Raw genomic sequence first — 16,740 nt, 5'->3', positions numbered from 1 at the left:
ACTAACAATCCCTTCCCCCCAAGAGATACATGTTAATACTAGGTTCCAAATTGTGTCATCAAATAAGAATATTTTGCTTCTCTAGAAAGCAGTGGTTAATGAAAACAGTGTTGAACAATGAGGTATATCATAGACTATCTATTTCAGAAGTAGGAAAACCATTTAAATGGGACATTTGTAGATGGCATGTCAAGATATAAAAAAAAAATTGTCAAAACATATTGCTTTGATTTCAATTGCTCCTACTAAGATCCTTTATATATTTTTTTCTTAAATTTCTCCCATGTCATCTCGATCTGTCAGTCCCATGTCATGTACTGACAGACGTCGTATAGTTACAATTTTATTATATAAAATAAAATAACTTATATAATAAATATTAATAATAATTTATTACAAAAAAATTTAGTCAGATGTTAATTACAGTAGGAGTATCAGTATTTAGCCATGTTTTAATGGCGGTACGAATTAAAGACACTGTTTGGATCCTTTTTTTAATAATTTGGGTAAATAAAATACTAGCATTTTCTGATGCCAAATTGTGTGTCCACATGTAGATTTTGCTCCACAAGTTTGTTTTGCACCGCAAACAAAAACGGCAATTTTATTTGTCACAAATATGGAATTAACATGGGAATAAACTTTATCTAATATGCAGACTTTAGATGTACAGAAGAAATTGTAAATCTTCTTCTTTTAGAGGTCACTAATTGCTATTTAATGTAAATTTAATGTCACCTTGTCCTATCCGTGTCCTATTTGCACCATATTGGATTATCAACAAGGCTTCACTTGTGGTTTTACCTGTAATTAGATACGGATGAAATGCTATGTTTTTGGGGGGAAGGGATTGTTAGTAATAAGGTCTAATGAACACATTGCTAGCAATACACCATATCAGGTCGACCTCCACGTGGTTCCTCTTGAAAACCGTCGTGAACCATTCTTGTTGAACCTGGCCTGCTTCATCCTAACCTATCATCCTTCACTGCTGCTCCGTCAGTGTATACCGATAGCGCGGGCGGGGTTACCATTCCATTATCACCCATTAAAAAACTGCTATGTTTTTGGAGGGAGGATATTGTTAGTGAGGACATTGCTAGCAGTATACCATGCTCTGGTTGACAGCCACACAGTTCTCCTTGAAAACAATCGTGGTTAATTCCTGGTGATTCGTCACGATGGCCTAACTGATCTGCTTTCATCCTCACCTATCATTACTATCTGATACCTTTTAATGGATGATAATGGAATGGTAACCCCGCCTGCGCTAACAGTATACGCTGGCGAGGCACCAGTGAGGGTTGATATGTGAGAATGAAAAGGCAGGTCAGATAGACCCTCGTGATTAATTCACCTGGAATATATATGGATAGTTTCCAGGGGGGACCACGTGGAGGTCGATCTGACAGGGTATTGCTAACAATGGAGCTGGTAGTCTGCATTACTAACAATTTCTCCCCCCCACTCACTGGTACTGGTACTATACCCGGATGAAGGGGGTTTACTATTTTAAAATCTTACTAATAAATAACGTGATTAGTCGATATCACAAAATTATAATATTTATATGCATAAAGCCAGAAACTTTTAAAACTTCAAACCATATAAATATGTCATAAATTCACCATTACACTTGGTATCCTGATAGTTAAATGTAACTGATTCTAAATATTTAGGCAAACGGTATTCCCTAGCAAAAAAAATCGATATTTCTATACGGGAGGAGAAAGATAAATTGATAAGAGGAGTTTTTCATAAGACCAATATTTATTTATTTTTAGGGAAGAGCAGCAGCGCCCTTCCCTTGACCAATAAGTTCCCTTAGTTGCCTCTTACAACACCCACGGTTGAGAGGGAGTGTCTCCAAACCTTAAATAAACCAATGGACCTATGACGTAAAAACACATATGTCCGGTGCGCGCGTGACAGCCGGAACCGGTTTATCAAATGTCAGGGTTATCACGCACCATGAATGCGAATTTAGGGGTCCGCAGTTATCATAATTTACCAGAGGAAGACTTAGTAGAAAAGTCGTTTGCTTGGCCACCTCTGGCTCATTCGTGTTTCTACAGTGAAGCAGTTGTGTTTGCATGTCTGTGTTTCGGTTTGAAGGGTGGGATATGGCAGTGAATTTACAGGGTACAGAGAAATAACTTAAGTCCTTAGGAATGGCAACGCATAGGGGGTATCGTGGGCGAAACAGTACACACTGTTATGTCCATGGTACTGCTCATGTGTATAGGCGACGGTTACCATTTTCCATCAGGTGGACCGTCAGCTTGTTTGCCATTCTAAGTTGCATCAAATAAATTCGACAAAGGCCTCTTTCAACCGTTTCTATTCTCGTCTTTCTTGAGCCACTCTGTACCACGTTATTTCTGCCACTTCCCTGATGATCATGTAGGGTCTGCATGTATCAATATTGTTCATATTTTCTTAAAATTTAAGTAGGTTGATTTGTCAATACAACGATCGTAATCTTCGTTCCAATAATACTCTCCAATTATCTTTCCCCTCTCACCGTCACGGTTACGCTTCAAACTTTTTTCTCCTACATTCTTCACGACTCTGGAACGCGCTTCCTGATGCCATTAAGAGACTACCGACTAAACCGTCTTTCAAAAAAAGCGTTCACGCTCACTTTTTTACTTTATCCGAGCAGTAAGTGCTTTATATTATTCTCAATTTCGTGTATAATATAGTATATGTCGTATATGTGTAAGTATATTTGTTATTCATATATATTTATTCGTTTATTTATGTAATTTTAGTATGTATGTATATCAATAATTACTAGTACTACATTTGAGTATTCTGACACTTCCCTATGGTTGACTTGGAGAGAATGCTTTTAGCATTAAGTCCGCCATGTACACTTATTTGTACTAATGAATAAATAAAATAAATTTCACTTTGATACGGAACCCTTCTTTCTTTTCCTTTTTTTTTTTTGTTAAACGAAATTACATTTTGCAACTTTCAATAGCATTCACTTGTTAATTCAATTTAACTATAAATATTGAAGGAAAAATGTGTAACTCACATAAACTGCGAAGTGGTGAAAGAGATCGCTTACTACTGACAATTCTATCAAAACGAAACCAACAGTAAGATTGTAAAAAATTGTCTTCAATTCTGACAAAGCCAGTGATTTTGATTTAAAAACTAAACCACGGAACTGATTTTGATAAAATTTCTATAGGACCGATCTTTTTTTTTATACAACTTAGAATGGCAAACAAGCTGACGGCCCACCTAATGGGAAGTGGTAACCGTCGCCTATAGACATGAATAGTACCATGGACATAACAGAGTATACTGTTTCGCCCATGATACCCCCATGCGTTGCCATTCCTGTTATATTATATGTTATTCCTCTGTACCCAGTAAATTCACGTCATATCCCACCCTTCAAACCGAAACACAGCCATGCAAACACAACTGCTTCACGGTTGAAACACGAATGGGACAGAGGTACCCAAGCAATCGATTTTTGTACAAAGTCTCCCTCTGCTATATATTTGTAAGTATATCGTTTTAGTTTAAAAAAGAATTTTTCAAAACCGTCTACAAATGACAGAGTTATGAGGTGACAAACATAAAAAGACGCAAGACCGAATTGGGAACCTCCTTTTTGAATTTTTTTTAAATTAAAAAGTTATTTAATTAATGGATGTTTTATTATGTCGATAGTTTAGAAGCTCCTACCATAGACTACCATATTACGACTAATTATGACAGTAATAAAGTCGATATATCCGTATAGTTCACCAATTAATTACATCACGCTACCAGGCAGTAGTACAAAACGGACTTTATTGCCCGTTTACATCTACTAGTTGCTATATTATTTAAATTCTTTATTCTTTATTGTACATAAAAGGTTATTGAAATGTAAAAACAAAGATAATAGTGCACAAAGGCGAGCTCATCTCCAATAGAGATTTCTTCCAGCAAACCCAATATGAGAAAACTGACAGTTCATTAGTAGTTACAGTCATACATGTGTACCAAGCGACTTAAATGTTATAGTTAAAAATAAATAAATAAAATGTCTTTACAATTGAAAAGAAGGAAACGAACAAAAAGTAGATTTTTTGTTAATTTTATTCCACTTTGCAAGTATGAAAATAAATTTATTAATCACTTCTGCAGAAATGAATAGGTAAGTACGTATCATGGGCGCGGCGTTCAGCCTAGATTCTTAGCCTTGAATCGATATGTTGCAGTCCAATCTCTTAACCAGTCAAAAGTACTATAGTTTTTTTTTTTATACAACATTGAATGGCAAACAAGCTGACGGCCCACCTGATGGAAAGTGGTAACCGTCGCCTATAGACATGAGGCAGTACCATGGACATAACAGAGTATACTGTTTCGCCCATGATACCCCCCATGCGTTGCCATTCCTGAGGACTCAGGTGTTATTCCTCTATACCCTCTATACCATGCAAACACAACTGCTTTACGGTTGAAACACGAATGGGACAGAGGTACCCAAGCAATCGACCTTTGTACAAAGTCTCCCTCTGGTATAGACTAGCAAAATCAGTCAAAAGTACTTTTTTTTTAATGGGTGATAATGATATGGTAACTCCAACAGTGCTATCGGTATACATGAGCGGGGCACCCGTGATAGATGAACATACCCGTGATATCAAATTGTACTCTGAACTATTTACATTATTTTTATTATACACACACCGCACAGACAATCACCAAAAATATTGCTCTTTTTATTTTATATTTATTTTAATTATTATTTTAGTACTTTCGACTGCAAATTTGCGGTTAAAGCTGAAAATCAGTGTTTTGTTCCTTGAACAATGTTACACGCTGCGCTTCGACCTTTTTGTATTGCTGCAGATTATACATAATATTACACAATTTTATATAAAAAAAGGTACTTTTATCTGTTATTTTAGTTAAAAGTGTTTAATTTTTTTTTTTCTATGTTTCTTTTATTAATATTTTCTTTTTTTTTTTCGCTTTATCCTTACCACTCAGTTAAAATTATATCAAATTAACTATCATGATTATTTTTATTATACACACACTGACAGAAATCATCAAAAATATTGCTCCTTTTATTTTATATTTATTTTAATTATTATTTATCACCCTTCACTGGTGCTTAAAGCGAAAATCCCGTTTTGCGCAGGCAATGTTACCAGCTACCATTTTCATCCTGCAAATCACAAAAAACACAATTTTATAAATCTTGTGTTGTTTTATGTATTATCTATTCTAATGTACATGTTGTGTGTGATTAGTAACAAACAAATAAACGATATATCTATCTATCTATCTATTATTGACTAAAGCATACCGTCAAAAGTACTTTACACTGATTTTGCTAGTCAATAGTACTTTTGACTGGTTAAGAGTTTTGACTGCAACATATACGCAATTGTAGTTCAGTTCTGATCGTCCGATTAATTGTGATTATATTTGTGACTAGTTCTCCCCGCGACTTCGCATGACCGGGATATGTTTATTGGTCGCAATAAAAAATACAATATTTTTTATGCAACTTAGAATGACAAACAAGATGACGGTCCACCTGATGGAAAGTGGTGATCGTCGCCTATAGACATGAGCAGTACCGTGGACATAACAGAGTATACTGTTTCGCCCATGATACCCCCCGTGCGTTGCCATTGCTGAGGACTCAGGTGTTATTCCTCTGTACCCTGTAAATTTCTATTGTATTCTATTCATAGATTAGGAAATAAATCTCGGTGCGCTGGTATCGTCGCGGGCGGTGCTATAGTGTAGGTAGGCATAGATGTTATTGCACCATGGCGGAACCACGCGCCACAGTTCGAGCCCACAGTCCGTAAAGTAAGATATTAGGACATCGATATAGCGTCGGTATAATAGGATAATTATTTATTTAAAATTTATTCCAATAGGGGGAAAGAGAGGGAGAGTCCAGAGGTACTTTGTACAAAAGTCGATTGCTTGGGTACCTCTGTCCCATTCGTGTTTCTACCGTGAAGAAGCTGTGTTTGCATGGCTGTGTTTCGGTTTGAAGGGTGGGATACGGCGTGAATTTACAGGGTACAGAGAAAGAACACCTGGCTACGCAAAGGGGGTATCATGGGCGAAACAGTATACTCTGTTATGTCCATGATACTGCTCACGTCTATAGGCGATGGTTACCACTTTCCATCAGGGGGGCCGTCAGCTTGTTTGCCATTCTAAGCAGTATAAAAAAAAAGTTAACTGCCAAGCTAATTTATTCAGTGAGGTGAGGTGAATGATCTGCGAATGTGCTACACATTTTTATCAACCGCTTTGCCTTGCGGATGGTACGAGATGCGACCACTCGACCTTGCACTGGTGCATTGATAATTAGTACAGTTCAAGTTTAATGCTGTATGTATGGGAATTATTAGATTTTAATTGGTTTATAACATGTACTAGTGGTCGGCCAGTGGTCGAAACTCGACCATAACTTATATTGTAATAAATGTATTTATTATGGTTACGTTTGACATTCAGTGAGACTATAGACAAATAATATTAACAGACAAACAATATTAATGTATTCTCAATTTGACCACAGACTTTAACTATAAACAAAAGAGTATATATGCGTGTGTGTGTGTCAAATACATGGTAGCGGGGGGAAAGGGATTATTAGTGATGGAGACTGAGAATCCCATTGCTAGCAATATACCCAGCCAGGTCGATCTCCTTGCGGTTCCCCCTGGAAACTATCGTGGTTAATTCCTGATGAATTCATCATGATGTGCTAACTGGCCTGTTTTCATTCTCATCTATCACCCTTCACTGGTGCTCCGCCAGCGTATCCCGTTAGCGCAGGCGGCGTTACCATTCCATTTTCACCCACCAAAAAAAAGTACATGGTAGTGTGTGTATTTTTTTTTTATTGATTTAATGTATTTTTTATGCACAATTTAAAAATATATTATCATTCTGCACTCTTTCTCTGTATAAACTGTAAGTGTGCCAAATTTCATACTCCTCCGTCCGCGCAATTTTCGTAAAAACGGGTACAAAGTTTTTGATTCACGTATATATGTATGTTTTTAAAATTAATGTTATAAATAGGAAACATATGATTTTCTGTCCGTAATGATAAACGCAGAAAACACTTATTCGATTTAAAATACTTTCCGCTATAGATAGATAGATAGTTTATTTGCATTACAGCACACAAATAACAATACAAACATACACATAATACAGACATACACACAGTAAAAGAGATGAAAGAATGAAAAACAAAAGAAAGCAACAAAAAAACAACAATTTCCCTCTTTCATAAGTGTGCCATAGTAACACAAAATGGTCACAACTCAGTTTATTGGTTTGCCCTAAAAAGAGCAAAACACTGATATTCTGTTGTAGCCAAGAGCTAGTCGCGAAATACCTTAATAAAAATAATAGTATAAAAAAAATAAGAAATATGAATAAAATACTTTGTGTGTGTACATTATTTATAGAAAACTACATTATTACCTGGTAACATCTACACTAATATTATAAAGAGAAAAGATTTGTATTTTTGTGTGTATGTATGTTTGTAATGAATAAACTTAAAAACTACTTTGCCGATTTCAAAAATTCTTTCACCGTTAGGAAGCTACATTCACCCTGAATAACATAGGCTATATTTATTGCTAGAAAAGATAAGGGTTTAAAGTAAGGATTTACTAAAACTCTAGTAACGTAACTCAAGGTGTAAAAAAATGCTATAAAATATCTTTGGTCGCGTGCGCTGCGGAAACTATTGGTGATAGAACAAAAGTATGTTCTACAATATTGAAGAAAATATCAATGACTACAAAAAACTTGGCGATACTATATGTCCAACTATTATCGTTATGTCACAATAACCACTTTTTAGAATGTTGTAAAAATGTCCACCCGTGCGAAGCCGGGACGGGCCGGTAGTGGGTTATATGTTATTTAAAAAAAAAAAACTATTTTCCGAGAATTATGTTGAATTGACCGTGATAAAAATTGGCCTACGCCCATCTCGACCACAATCACTATAGGCACATCAAAATTCATGACTGTTTGTCGACTCGTTAAAGCGTCGCGAGGTGACAAACAAATAAACAAGTTCAGTTAGTTTTAAGTATTTACGACATTAATATACATACTAGATAAATTAAAATGTTTATCAAAAACACAAAAACAATACATTTATATTCTATTACTTAAATACAGAGATACGTAATATGTAAGTAGCTATGTCCAGCGATTTTACTCGCGTGAGTACATAAATTAAAAATACATAAAGTATCCTATGTATTAAGTTAGGATATAATCTACCCATGTATCAAATCTGTTTAAAGTAGTTTTTGACAGTGAAAGAGTAATAAATATCCAACCAACTATCGTTTTATAGCATTCTATATGTGATTCTTTAGATTGATATAACTTTTTTTCATTTTTGAACCGATTGAAATAAAACAAACACTAAATGTTAAGTGAAGCAAATCGCAACACATTATTGGAAATTGCATTCAAATCGATTAAATCGTTTCTGAGATTAGCATCCATAAATATACAGACAAACAGATTTACAGACAAATGGAAAAAAAGAAATATTTTTAATTATTTAAGAATTTTTGAATAGTCATTTTGTTCATTACCGCCCATTCGGAACAAAATTTCAGCCAAGAAGAACGGACAAGAAACTCAGCTGTTGCTTTTTTCAAAAAGTTTAACTATATAAATAATGAAATTGTGTGAATACAAACTACTAAGCAGTATCAGATCATAAAATATATATAGTACATAATTAAAATAAATCAATAAAATAAATCGATTGCAGTGACCAAAGAAGACCCAGTCCCCACAGAATTTTAATAAATTCTAGAAGACATTGTTTTGGATTCTATTGCGTTCATAAAGCGCCCCTATAATAGTTTTTCTTATATATCATCCATGTACAGACAGCGACCAGTTACGATTTTATTATATGTATTAATTATCGTGTACCAACAGTTATGTGTGCTTGTCTGTCACTGACCTTGGGCGTTCAACGTTGTAAATATATAATTATTGTACGTCTGTCTGTGTCGATCACGCCCACGCCCTTTCACTGTTTATTTCAATGTTTCCTTGGATCTGTGCGATGAAGGTAATATTTTATATACTAAGATGGTGTCATTCAATCATACGACCCGCCTGTTAGCAAACGGCAACCCATGAACATTGGCGTATTTTTTATTTTGATAAGTGAGAATGGAATGGTGATTCCGCCTGCACTGCAGTGAGGGATGATTGGTGTTATATTGATGGTACTTTAATTTATTCGTTAATCTGCATGTACTCACTTTATGAAATATAGTCAATTGTGTTTGTTATTCGAATATGGTTGTTTAATTGCTACACATTTTATCCTTACACAGGATACTTAATGTGCTTAATATATCCTTACACAGGATACTTAATGTACTTAGTGTATCCTTACACAGGTTACTTTATGTAGTCAAATGTATGATTTAAACAAACGGAGCTGCGGGATACAGCTGCCTATATATAAAACTGGGAAAATTAAAATTTTAATACACCTACTCATTAAAAACCAAATAATAACTTCCCCATCCTTTTAATAATCTCCAAATACCTAGATTTAAATAGTATTTATTTACAATTAAATTTGTAATTAAATACTTTGTAAAGTAGTGATTCCTGATTTGTATGTCATTGTTTTTATTATAACCGGATATGTTACATTACAACCTGTTGATCACGATCTTATTCGGCTACTTATCATGCTAAGATAATTAAATTAATATTTCCTTATAGTGAATTATGTTTAAAACAGGCTTTTATTTTGTCTTATGTGGTATTTCCTTGTTTTGACGTAATATGAAACAAAACATACCTTTTCACCCCCAAGTGATGATTTTAAGCGAATAATTAGATAGATAGATAGATACTCTTTATTGTTTCCTCCAAAAGACTATAATAGTAAACTTATTATAAAAATAAATAATTACAAGAAATAATCACAATGAGAAAACAATGGGTGGCCTTATCGCTAAGAGCGATCTCTTCCAGGCAACCTTTGGATGGAGAGGAGTAATAATAATAATTAGTGGGGATAAATGACGTATTTTAACTAGGTATTATTGGTCGACCTCCGCGCGGTTCCCCCTAGAAACCATCGTGGTTAATTCTTGTTGAATTCTTCACGATGGGCCAACTGACCTGTTTTCATCGTCACCTATTAGCCCTCACTGGTGCCCCGCCAGCGTATGCCGATAGCGCAGGCAGGACTAACATTCCATTGTCTTTCGTTAAAAAAAAAACTAGGTATTATTGAGGTTTGTCTTTAGCTGTACGGTTTTCACCCTCGATCATTCTATAGTTTTCTTTCAGCTTCTCAAAGGTCGACTGTAAGAGATCCCTCTATGGGATAAGTCCGCCATTGTATATTAAATCTTTAAATGTGTCCAATGTAAATTATGTGCAATAAAGATTTTTGCAATACAATTAAAAATAGATTTGTTTTTACAAGCTGACGACCCGCCTATAGGAAAGTGTTAACCTAACAATGAGTAATATATACCAATATCTATATATTTTAATTGCAATATCTATACATATATTGGCCAGACACAGATTCGACATTCGATTTTCGAATATATAATATCGAAAAGCTAAACCTACTCGTAATGAATATAGACTATATCCGATTCATTGATGATTGATTGATACAAGCAATATCGCAATGGCTGGTCATTAATGTCCAGAAGAGCTCAATATAAAGATATCAGATATTATCCATCTCTAGTAACCATAACCTATAAGATATCATATATAGGATATTGCAGAGTACACTGTGTCGTACGTAATTTAATACACGAGAAGCGATGACATTTATGAGGACTTATGCAAGATCTTATATATATATATATATATATATATATATATATATATATATATATATATATATATATATATATTTTTCAAGAGATCATTTATCTCTTACTGCATTACATTTTCACTGAATAAATTACCGTTAAAATTAATTCGTATACATATATAATAAATCGCGACAGGAATTGCTATGACAGCATTACCCATGCAACCGGTCTTATTGGCTTTATATTCGCCTAATTGGCTTTATTTTACAACATAGAGGAGGCAAACTGTCATTGTGGTCTATGGACGCTTGCAACACCAAGGATGTCATGCGTTGCAGACCCTGAGAAAACCTTAATACACCCTTTTTGAAGAACCCCATTCAGTAGTCTTTAAGGAAAACCTCGGCACTGAGCTCATTGCACAGTCTAAGTATTCGCGAAAGATAACTCCTCTGAAATAGTACCGTATGTAACCATTTAAATTTTTCTATCACTTCCTTAATCATCGTTGAGTAAACTGATACATCTTTGTTTCAGATGATCCGAATCAAAGCAAACGCCAGCGTCCCAAGGACGTCACTTTGGCGGAGCCGCCTCACACAATGGAGATAGCGCAGATCCTGATCTCCTTGTTGCACGCGTGGGGGCTCAACCCTGACCTGGACAGAGTGTGCGAGTCCAAACTGGGGCTTCTGAGACCGATGGTGAGCGAGGGTTAATCACCTCTTGTAAATTATTTGCTCTGCTAATTGATAACCGTGATTGCCTCCTAAAAAACGAAATATTCAAAGAAAACTGTAGCCTTGTAATTGTAGTATTATTTGGGATAACGTAAGGATTCGAATGATAGCACATACAACCAAATCTAAACAGGTGTTTAGAAGATGTAGAGGTATAAAAAAACTCACATAAGTGTACATATTTGCTGTGTGGTCCAGGCATAAATTAGGCCACCACTTCCTTTCCCGTGGGTGTCGAAAGAGGCGACTAAAGGAGCTTATGGTGGAGGGATGGGCAGCAGCGTTCCTCTTAAAACATTACCAAAAGTCAAACTGCGGTTACTAACCAGCCTACCAAGCGTGGCAACTACTAGTAACCCCCCTCCCCCCTCCACCTTCTGGGAGAAGCTATGTTCAACAGTGGACATTTAACGGCTGATACGACAATTATCAATATACAGGTGCCGGTGTGCTTCGGTGTGGTGTCCCGTCACGGTCACATGGCTGTCCAACTCCCGACCAGGGTGCTGGAGTGGGCGGACGCTTACGCCGCCGCCCCCGACGACCCAGTCCTAGTCAATTCAGATCTTCCCCCCGAGCTGTTAAGGCAGGAGAAACTGACCAGGTTTGTAGAGAATTATAGTATCCAAACCTTTGTCATCATCATCGTAAGTTCCAAATACTTATACTTCTTAAATTGTTCTTCCACTAACTGTGTTAAAATGACGTAGGAAGGCGAGGGTCTAACGGCTGACTTCGGTTGCCAATCCGCCTGCCTAATCCTTGCCTCCTGGCAACTACTGGCAAAACTCCCCAAGAGGTATGCTCATGTCCAGCAGTGGACAGTTCAAGGCTGATATGATGATAATGGTGGATAATTGTTATCCTAAATGTAGAAAAATTAAAATAAAAGTCTTGTTTGCAGGCTGTTTACTTCGAAATTGCATTGGGAGCTAAGCACTACGTTGACCACCAACCATCTGCTGTCCATAGTGGCGCTCGCTAACACCCTGAAGTCCATGAGAAACGCTGGCTTCGTGCCTGAACAAGAAGTGGCTAGGAGACTGCACAGGTATCAAATGTAATCAGATTGACTAGTACGCTTTTGTATACAGTTCAAACAAACTGACGGCCCACCTGATAGAAAGTGGTAACTGTCACTCATAGACATGAACCCATGCACCCATGTTCCTTGGATATCACAGAATACGTTCTGCTACCTCTGAAACTGCTCATTTGTTACCATTCCTGAGGACTAAGGTATATGCCTCTAAACAGTGTAGCTTTGTTGCTAAATCACACTCTTGAAGCAGCTATGAAAGCACACTTGCTTCACGAAAGAAAAATGAGTGGAACAGAGCTGGTCATGCAGACGGATTTTATAATAACTTCTTCTGACATATTTTTTATTTTTATGCAACTTAAAATGGCAAACAAGCTGACGGCCCACCTGATGGAAAGTGGTAACCGTCGCCTATAGACATGAGCATAACAGAGTATACTGTTTCACCCATGATACCCCCCATGCGTTGCCATTCCTGAGGACTCAGGTGTTAGTCCTCTGTACTCCGTAAATTCACTGCCATATCCCACCCTTCAAACCGTAAATATATATATATATATATATTGCTAGACATTGCAAGACATGGGGTTTCTCGCTACTAACAATTCCCATCCCCTATTCGTTTGGTGTTTCCATACTTAAAAAACCATCATACCCAGACCGTCAACCCGCTCCTCGTCGTGGGCTGGTGACGAGGAACGAGAAGAACAGCTAGCGGCCCAGCAGGTCCACATCAAGCAGGGCTGGGCATTGCTTATAACGCTACACTGCGTGCTGCTACCAGAGACAGTTGTGGCGGCTGGTGAGTGAACAATTTATAGACTTTCTTCTGGTGATTCAATAGCAAAGAGTGGTAAAAAATTACCATTTAATACAGAAAATAAGCTGACAGTTTACCCGATGGAAAATTGTAACCGTCGCCTACACTCATTTATTTGTATATGGTAACCCTCATGCGTTACTATTCCTGAAGGCTATGGTGTTATATTTTTATGCCCTGTAATCTCCATGTCATGTCTCACATTGCATACCTTTCTACGTCACCGTGAGAATTTCTTTTTTTAATTTTTTGGAGCAAACAATAAATTATGTATCTATTTATACAGGGTTGACCCATATTCGGATAAGTTAAGCAATTATGTATATCCACGTTTTTTTTTTCCAAATAATTTAAGATTGTGTCTCACAAAAAAATCGACTCCAATTGTGACAAAACTCTAGTAACTTTGATCTAAAAACTAAACTGCCGAATCGATTTTGATATTTTTTTATGAGACCAATCTGTTAATATATCCTTTCAGATAAAAAAAAAAAAGAATTTTGCAGATCGATTTAGAACTGACGGAATTATGAGGTAATAAGCATAAAAAAAAATACAATCAAATTGAGAACTTCCTTGTTTTTATTTGAAAATTATTTGTAGAATAATTATTTTATTTATCATGCGGATTTTGTAACATGTGATTGCAGGATCGAAGAGTTTCAAGCGTCCGCAAGTGGAGATGTTGGCGCGCAGATGGCAACACCACTGCATTGAGGTTAGAGACGCTGCGCAGGCGCTGCTACTCGCTGAACTGGGCAGGTGAGATACATTTGACGCTGTCAGCTTACTAGAATAGAATAGAAATCATATTTAATCAAATAGACTTGTTTAGAAGCTCTTTTAAATCGCCATTTTTTAGGAAACCGTACCTCAAAAAGAAAACCGGAGCCTTTTAAGATCACTTTGTTTTCTGTCTGTCTATCTGTTCGTCAAGTCTGTTTTTCTAAAGAATGCATGGAGGTAACATGCTGAAATTAATATCAAGTACTCAAGTATATAATCCCTAGTACTTGTGAAAAAATCAAACTTCTAGGTCAAAATTGTCGAATGATACGGCTGTTTATAGCGTATATTTTGACATTTGCAAGGGAATCAAAACCTATAGGATCTTTTCCCTAAACCTAGCATCATGAAATTTAACAAGAAGCAATGTCATGTAGCACAAGTAAGGGGAGAAATCCGAAAACGATAAATTTATAATTACATGTAATTGCATGTTACACATAATTACATGTTACATGTAATTATAAGTTACATGTGGTTACATGTAATTATATGTTACATGTTACACAAGAAATAAATCAATAGACATTTTCACTCTCTATTCATTCCCACAGATTGGGGCCCAAAGGCCGCAAGACATTAGTGGACAATTGGGCCCAGTATCTACCTCTGTACACTCACACGGAGAGCATAAACCCTCACGCTGCTCCCAAGGAACCAGTCGAAAAGGTAGTTAATTTAATAACCTGAAAATATATTTAAAGACCGTAAATGGTAGTAATATTCTTAAGGCTTTAATACCTGATGGGGTAGTCAAAGACTTTTCAATCGACTTAAAAATAAAGCGAGCTTTTTTTATTCGGTTATATTATTTTCATATTTGTTACTTCATAACTTCGTCAGATGTAAATCGATTTGTAAAATTATTTTTTATTTTAAGAATATACTCAAGGTACCGTTGCAGATGACTTTTGTACAGTCTCTCTCTGGTGAAATCTTACATTAGGATTAATGTTCAACAGCAAGAAGAAGAATTTGAAGAAGAGGAAGAAGAGATTGTGAGGAAGCCATCCTCTCTGGCCGAATTGAAACGCAAGCAAACCACTGCGGTGGTGTTACTTGGTGTTATTGGATCAGAATTTGGTCAAGATATCACCAGCGAGGGTGAGTTTTTAATCAACTTCAAAAAAGGAGGAGGTTTTTAATCAATTGTATTTTTTTTAATGTTTCTTACCTCATAACTCTGTCATAAATCGATTTTGAAGTCTGTCTGTTTATTGTGGAACACAATATTTCAAACTTGTTAATTTCTCTTCCGCGATCTTGGTCGTCTGTACTTTTCTGGTTGCTTGATTATTTTTATTTTCCCTTTTCTTCCATTGTTTCATTATACTAACTACAACATGCAGTTTATAGCAAGGATGGCCGACTTGGCTAAACCCAAGATCTACTGCTTACTGACGAAATCCTGTGCGATCTACCAATTACATCTTTCTTGAAATCACAAATGAAACAATATAGTTCAGTACACAATTATGCAGTATTGTAGTATTTTCTATTTTATTAAGAGGGAAAACATAAAACTGATATTTATTCTTAGCAACTTCTTATTTATATTAGTGTGAGCATTGCGTCTGAACATCTTCCGCTAGATTAGCAAAATATTATATTTTCTGCCTTGTCACGTCGACGATCAACCGGTTGGCCACCCCTGATCTATAGTATCGCCTACAGCAAAGGATGTCAATTCTTCTGTTCTTATATTTTTTTTTTTTGGTTTTTATTTTAATACATGATAATGTAATCGTCAGGGGAGAAAGAGATTGTTAGCAATGGAGTTTGACAATCCTATTGCTACATGGAAACTATCGGGAACAATTCTTGTTGAATTCGTCACGATGGGCTAACTGACCTGCTTCATCCTCACCTATCATCCTTCACTGGTGCCCCGCCGGTGTATACCGATATCGCAAGTGAGGTTACTATTCCATTATCACCCATTAAAAAATGTAATCATCATTAAAAAACAATTACGTTTATATTCATTTTATATTTATATTATATTCATTTTATGACTTGTAACACAGGTTCTTCTAAACCTACCGCAAGCACCAGTCTCTCACAAAATTGGTCTTCATATCAAATTGTACCTCAAGTTGTCACTTTATTCTACCTTTTGTGAAGAGAAAATAAACCATTCATTCATTCATTCATACATTATCCGAACAGAAGGAGTTACAAGTTTATCGTATTAATAAGATTGTTAATCGTCATACAGGTGCTGCGGGTAACAAGCGTCGCAAGGACGCAGACAGCAGAAAGAGTTCTGTAGTTGAAGGTACGTAACACATATATAATATCGAATGGTCACATTCGAGTTACAGAGGGAAAGGATGAGGCATTTACTTACATAGATTATGACACCCATTTCAATTATAAAAAGTAAAGATTTGATCTCTTGTATGTTTGTTTGTAATATTATTATTGTTAATATGTTGATGAATATCATGGAGCAAATAAGTGCTGGCTTAAAATAAGCCTCTCCTTCTT

At 36.1% G+C, this 16,740-nt stretch overlaps 1 protein-coding gene across 3 annotated transcripts in view; it reads left to right on the top strand.

The window, feature by feature from the left end:
* The window catches only part of LOC113514624 (WD repeat-containing protein 7), a 110,180-nt gene that overhangs the window by 87,283 nt on the left and 6,157 nt on the right, over positions 1 to 16,740 (top strand). For all 3 annotated transcript variants that reach the window (XM_052901191.1, XM_052901192.1, XM_052901190.1), the window contains 8 exons: positions 11,400 to 11,566; positions 12,043 to 12,206; positions 12,507 to 12,653; positions 13,304 to 13,446; positions 14,115 to 14,226; positions 14,805 to 14,919; positions 15,213 to 15,354; positions 16,469 to 16,528. In XM_052901191.1, the coding sequence (XP_052757151.1) occupies positions 11,400 to 11,566; positions 12,043 to 12,206; positions 12,507 to 12,653; positions 13,304 to 13,446; positions 14,115 to 14,226; positions 14,805 to 14,919; positions 15,213 to 15,354; positions 16,469 to 16,528 (1,050 nt within the window). The remainder of the gene's footprint in view (positions 1 to 11,399; positions 11,567 to 12,042; positions 12,207 to 12,506; positions 12,654 to 13,303; positions 13,447 to 14,114; positions 14,227 to 14,804; positions 14,920 to 15,212; positions 15,355 to 16,468; positions 16,529 to 16,740) is intronic.

This window comes from Galleria mellonella, unplaced genomic scaffold (assembly GCF_026898425.1).
Source record: "Galleria mellonella isolate WM207_F2 unplaced genomic scaffold, CSIRO_AGI_GalMel_v1 utg746, whole genome shotgun sequence".
Lineage (NCBI taxonomy): Eukaryota > Metazoa > Arthropoda > Insecta > Lepidoptera > Pyralidae > Galleria > Galleria mellonella.
The sequence above is the reverse complement of the archived record's forward strand: the minus strand, read 5'-3'. Positions and strand labels throughout refer to the sequence as shown.